At 53.5% G+C, this 6,000-nt stretch overlaps 1 protein-coding gene across 4 annotated transcripts in view; it reads right to left on the bottom strand.

The window, feature by feature from the left end:
• Positions 1 to 2,967, bottom strand: part of SNX27 (sorting nexin 27) — a 64,051-nt gene extending 61,084 nt beyond the window's left edge. Inside the window, exon 1 of one of the 4 annotated variants that reach the window (XM_048827886.2) lies at positions 2,661 to 2,963. In XM_048827886.2, the coding sequence (XP_048683843.1) occupies positions 2,661 to 2,935 (275 nt within the window). In that variant the 5' untranslated portion in view covers positions 2,936 to 2,963. Of the gene's footprint in view, positions 1 to 2,660 lie in introns of all 4 variants that reach the window. The other 3 variants (XM_048827884.2, XM_075122955.1, XM_048827885.2) reach the window with 3 other exon arrangements.
• Between the last annotated feature and the right edge of the window lie 3,033 nt (positions 2,968 to 6,000).

Below are 6,000 nucleotides of genomic sequence, written 5' to 3' on the forward strand. Positions count from 1 at the left end.
CCCAAGTAACCTGGACAAACAGCAAATCCTTGGCTCCCAGGGTCAAACCCCAAAGCCAGCCCATAGCCTCGAAACCTATTTCAATAATTTTAAACATTCAATTCTCTTTAGTGCTTTCCACAGGGAGCACAAGGAGGTGAAGGATTTTAGACTCAGGGTCCTGTAACGCATACAAATATTCCTTCAGTCAATAAATACTGTTTTCTAAATACATCCTCTAGCTGCAGAATTCACCCAGTGAATGAATGTGTTCTTGGCGAAGGAAAGTCAAAGCACAAATATTCGGGTCACACAGCAGAAAGCCCATTGTGGATACAAGGCTCCCCCAGCACAGGTTATGAATAGTCACATAACCAAGGGTCTGTAAGAACATTTCCCATCCAGTGGGACAAAACATAAACCACTTCTCCCTCACACACTTAAATCCTCAAAGACTGGAAACCAAGGCATTTTTAATTGCTATGAAACACTCATATTTAATAAGTATTTCAAGATAACCGACTCTGCAGACATATTGATCTTTACGTATTTTTAATTTATCTTACAGCAGAACACAATTAGGGAAAATATCACAAACAGCCAGAGGCACCGCAGAAACCACCTGAAGAATTACCATGTGCCAGGGGAAATTCAGTTCAAAATCTCAACAGGTCAAGGACAAGCTATAAAGGAGGCTCAATTAACACTGGAGACACGACCTAGCAGTTTAGGGCCAAATTTTAAGTCCTGACCAAAAAAAAAAAAATCAGACAATATAATAAAGATTTAAATGTTTTTATTCAGAGACTTTGTTGGAGGTTGTATTTAAAATTTCCTCTGCAGGATTTAAATACTTCTCTGCATAGGACCAGTGCAAGTGACCAGAAACCAATGACAGTACAGTACCACTGTCCAAGTGATGTGAAATGAGAATAAAATCAGCCCCACCTCCAGAAAGTGGCTCCCTCTGCACTCGCTCCTCCATGTAAGGGCTGGGGGGGAGGGGATTGAAACCCTATTCTGGAAACATACAGGTGGGGAGAATATCCTAGGTTATCTCCAGAGAGATCTTTCCCTTCTCCACAAGGAGTATGTGCTGGGGTGGGGAGAAGAGATCCTTCTCTCTGCCAAGGATGCAATTCCCCTTATGCACCTTGACCTATGTTCCCTCCAGTCCCAGAGAGTGGGGGTGGGGGAGATCCTTTTCTCTGCCAAGGATGTAATTCCCCTTATACACCTTGACCTATATTCCCTCCAGTCCCAGAGGAGTAGGATCCCCCTATGTGGACAGGGATCACCTCCCCTCTCCCCACAGAGAGACTGATTCTCCCAGAGAGGGGTCTCTGTCCTGGTTGAGGCATATTCCCATTCCCAAGGGAAGGCATTAACCCTCTCCCCTACAGCATATGCTCAAGCCCTCCAGGATGCAGACCCCTTTGCACACCACAGTTCCCTCTCCCCTCAGAAATCTCTCTGATCCCTTCTGCTGTCCCCCAACTCCCCCTCCCCAGAGCCCTACTCCATATCCTCATCCCGTAGTCTCCCCAGCCCTGCTCCCATCTCCAGGGTTACTCCCCAGCCTTGGTCCCCCTCCCCTGCTGGTCTCCCATAGAAGAGTTTCTCAGAAAGATCACCTCTCCCCGTCTGCCATCAGGCAGTCCCCCCATGCTCCCGATTTGTGCACTCCAGCCTATATAGCTAGAGATCTCAGGGCCCCAAATGCCCCCCAAGATGGCACCCCTCCCTTGCCAAGGCCCCACTCCTCCAAGAAGTAAGGGATTTTGAGGGAGAAGGTCATCTTCTACCACGTCCCCCACAGTCCCAGCTCCAGTATGTAATCTCCCCATCCCCCGCCCCAAAACAGCTCTCTGAGCTCAGCTCCACTGGGGCTGGTTCTCCTTCAGGGGTTCCACCCGGGTCCTCCATGAGAGGTCTCCTCCCCCTCAGCTCTCCCTTCCCCCTTCAGGGACCCAGTCCATAGGTGCTGGGGGCACTGCTGCATGCCCCGGCTTGAAGTGGTTTCCATCAGACACAAGTTCAATGGTTCTCAGAACCACCACAATACAAACTGTTCCAGTAGTCCCCCGCGCCCCAAGTACTTGCATCCCCAATATGCAGTCACTCTGTGTGGTGGGGAGGGGTCCACCTCCTCCCCCCCCGTCCCCATCACTCTGGGCAGGGCGAGAGGTCCCCCTCCATCACTCTCTGTGGTGGGGAGGGGTCCCCCTCCACCCCCTGAATTACTCTAGGCAAGGGGCCCTTCACCCCCCCCCGATCACTCTGGGCAAGGGGAGGGGTCCCCCTCCATCCTTCCCCTCCATCACTCTCTGAGGTGGGGAGGGGTCCCCCTCCACCCCCCGAATCACTCTGGCCAAGGGACTCTTTGCCCCCCCCCATCACTCTGGGCAAGGGGAGGGATCCCCCTCCATCCTTCCCCTCCATCACTCTCTGCGGTGGGGAGGGATCCCCCTCCTCCCCCCGGATCACTCTGGGCAAGGAGCCCTTCGCCCCCCCCCCATCACTCTGGGCAGGGGCAGGGGTCCCCCTCCATCCCTTCCCCCGTCACTCTGGGCGGGAGGGGCGCCCCTCCCCCATCTCCCACTGCCCCGCCCCCCCAGGGTCACTCTGAGGGGTCCCCCTCCCGCCCCCTCTCTCTCTCCGCCCGGCCCCCCCGTACTCACACCTCCAGGATGCGGTCCCCCTTGCGCACCCCGGCGCGGTCGGCCGCCCCCCCGCCCAGCACGGCGCTGACATGCTGCAGCGGCGCGTACAGCTCCCCGTTGATGCTCCGCAGCTGGCCGCCCTCGCTCACTTGGCCCCGCACGTTGAAGCCGTAGCCGGACTCCGACTTGACGATGCGGACGACGCGGGGCCCCCCCGGCCCGGGCCCGCCCCCCCCGTTACGGTGCGGAGCCGGCTCCGAGCGCTGCAGCCCTTCGCCCTCCTCGTCCGCCATCTTGCCGAGCAGTTCGCGGCCGTCGCCGTCACGCGATCCCCTGACCGGCCACCGTAGCCAGGCCGCCGAAGTGCTAAGGGAGATGTAGTTCAGGGAGCCTGATGGGGAGCACGGCACCACGGGAAATGTAGTTCAGGGAGCCTAGTGGCGCACAGCACCATGGGAAATGTAGTTCAGGGAGCTTCGGGGGCGCACGGCGCCATGGGAAATGTAGTTCAGGATCTCTGAGGGGCGCAGGGCACTATCGGAATGTAGTTCAGGAAGCCGGGGGGGGGGGGAGGGGTGCATGGCACCACGGGAAATGTAGTCTGGAGAATCTGAGGAGCACAGGACGTCATGGGAAATAGAGTCAGGGGGGAGCCTGGTGATGCATGGCACTATGGGAAATGTAGTCCAGGAATACTGAGGGCACCAGGAGAATGTAGTCAGTGGAGCCCAGCCTGGTGGGCCTTGTGGGAAATGTAGGCCCGGGATCCTGAGGGGTGCATAGCCCTATGGGACATTTATTCTGGGAAACTAAGGGGCACACGGCCCCATGGAAAATGTAGTCTGGAGAGTTTGGGGACAGATGGCGCTATGGGAAATGGAGTCTGGGATGCTGGGGAGCATGGCACCCTGGGAAATGTAGTCTGGGGTCACCTCAACCCCCCAAGCCTCATGGGTGACACAGGTGCTGTCGCCCCCACAGCTCCATGGGAAAGGTAGTTCAGCCATCTGCCAGATGCAGAGGCTCATGGGAATTGTAGTTCCACAAGCCCTAGCACTGCCTCATGGGAGATGTAGTTCATAAGTAAAACCCCAGCCACGGTGTGTGGGAAGAGGTGGGCGCTCTGGGTTGTAGTTTTGCCTGGGGCCTGTGAGCCCTGACCTGAGCCCTCCCTTGGGTGGGGCATCATCTCTGACCGCACCCTCTCACCACAGATGGCAGCTGTCACTCATTGCCATAGCAACTGCGAGGGCACCAAGCCGCCCTGAGATGTCATCAGACTGCGATGTCATCATGTTTACTCTCATGACAGCCCATTGCATTGGAATCCCATCATGTCAAAAAACCACCATCACATCACATGATGTGGCAACAGATTATGATGTCATGGCCGCTGTGACGAAGTGCCACGGTGACACATGTCTAGGCTGACAACACATAGTGGTGTGATATCACCTGCATCACTCTGCAATGCCGTTGCTTTTTGAAATGTCATCACGCCCCCACAGCCAGGCCGACATGGTGGGCACGCATCCAGCCTTCGCCCTACATCATGTTGTGTCAGAAGTTACGTGTTACACCACGTTCCAGCTCCCACAAGTTCCATCAAAGGCCATTATTATGATGTATCTGTATTGCAGTAGCACCTAGGAGCCCCAGTCACGGACCAGGACCCTGTGGTGCTAGGCGCTGTACAAACACACCACACAAAGATGATCCCTGTCCCAAAGAGCTTACAAACTGCGTATGAGGCAACAGATCCTCCTAGCTAGCGTGGCACCGTAATCCTTCTAGGCTAGCCCTTTGGAAAGGCCCCCTCCACAGTGAAATGAGGCAAATGAGAAAGCTTCCAAAATGTCTGCTGCTGCTTAGGCTCCATTTACTGGAATGTACCCCCTTCCAGCACGCCCATCATCCAGAAGGTGGAGGTGCCGTGCTGTTATATCATTGGCTGGGGAGAGTATGAGACATTGCAACGCTAGTCAATTCCTTTCACTCTGATATAGTCTCCCTCTACCAAGCAGGGCAGGGAACCCCACGCTTACCCCACCCCAACAAAAGCTGGTTGCAGCTGATCCCAAAGCGTTTAGCTCAGAAGGTCTGTTCCAGCCGGAAAAGCAGCAAGTTCTCAACGAGAGAGAGAGAGAGAGAGAGAAACCCAAGGATACAGAAAAGTGGGTGTTGGCAACTGCTGTATTTACTGTCAACACATATGCACTAATATGGCTGAATCTCACTAATGTTTGCAAATGATGCCAGCTGCACCAGCCGGGGGAAAGCTTCCGAGGCTGCACTGTGTGGTGCATCTAGCAGGGGTCGCGTGCTACGCAGCATCAGACGTGCAGCTCTGAAACCAGGTAGCAATCCTGAACATGGCAAATAATCAGAAGCATCCTGGAGCTGCCCCGTTGACACTATGCTGCAAGCAGCGACCACTATGGAAACTCTAAGTAGCAGCAAGGCTAGAACTCAAAATCTTCCTGCTCCAAAAGACCAGCCCCACTGCATGTGAGTGAACAGAGAATTCCATGGTTTGTCATAGTCTCATCCCAACTCCGGCAGGGAACCGGGAGCCAGGACTCCTGGGTTCTGTTAACAGACAAGGGAAGGAAAATGGTCTAGCAGTTAAGCGTAAAGGGACTGGGAGCTGAGACTCCTAGGTTGTATTCCTGGCACTGCCACGAATGTCCAAGCTTGGGTGAGTCTCTTCATCTCCCCGCGCCTCAGTCTCCCTGTTGGGGTATGTAAGGGTTAAGAAAAGACCTGGGAGCCACTATCATGGTAATAGGGAGTAAAGGCATAGGCAGGCACTGTCTTTTTGCCTGATAGATAAAGTTGCCACCCCTTTCCCTTCCCTTCTGCTTGTTAAGGAGAGATAAGTGTTGCAGCTGCATGAGAAATGTGTTATCTCCCCCTTTCCTCCTTCTTTCCCAGCTACATAAACAAGCTCAGGGTCATGGCCCCTTCCTCCCTCCCCTATGAACTGTTGCTTAAAGGGAACTTGTGGCTACAGTTACTGCAAAGAAATGTGTCTTCAAGATAAAAATGTCTGTATAATATGCTTAATGCTGTAAACAGGGGCAGGTATAATTATATTCAGTATGTAGCTATTAATATTCATTATATGGGCATTCATATTATCAAATAAGGGTTTTGGGGGTGTTGTAGTAAATGTGGTTATTTACATATTAACAGATAAAAAGAGTGTGATGTGACTAATTCGGGGCTTACTCAACAATTGGGTAGAAAGGAACAAGTACCCCCATAAAGAAGCCCATTTACTCAATCCGCATCTAGGTCCTCCTGCTCATTCTTTCTATCTCTAATACTCCCCAGCTGTATAAATGGGGCTAACCAC

Source organism: Caretta caretta, chromosome 24 (assembly GCF_965140235.1).
Source record: "Caretta caretta isolate rCarCar2 chromosome 24, rCarCar1.hap1, whole genome shotgun sequence".
Classification (NCBI taxonomy): domain Eukaryota; kingdom Metazoa; phylum Chordata; order Testudines; family Cheloniidae; genus Caretta; species Caretta caretta.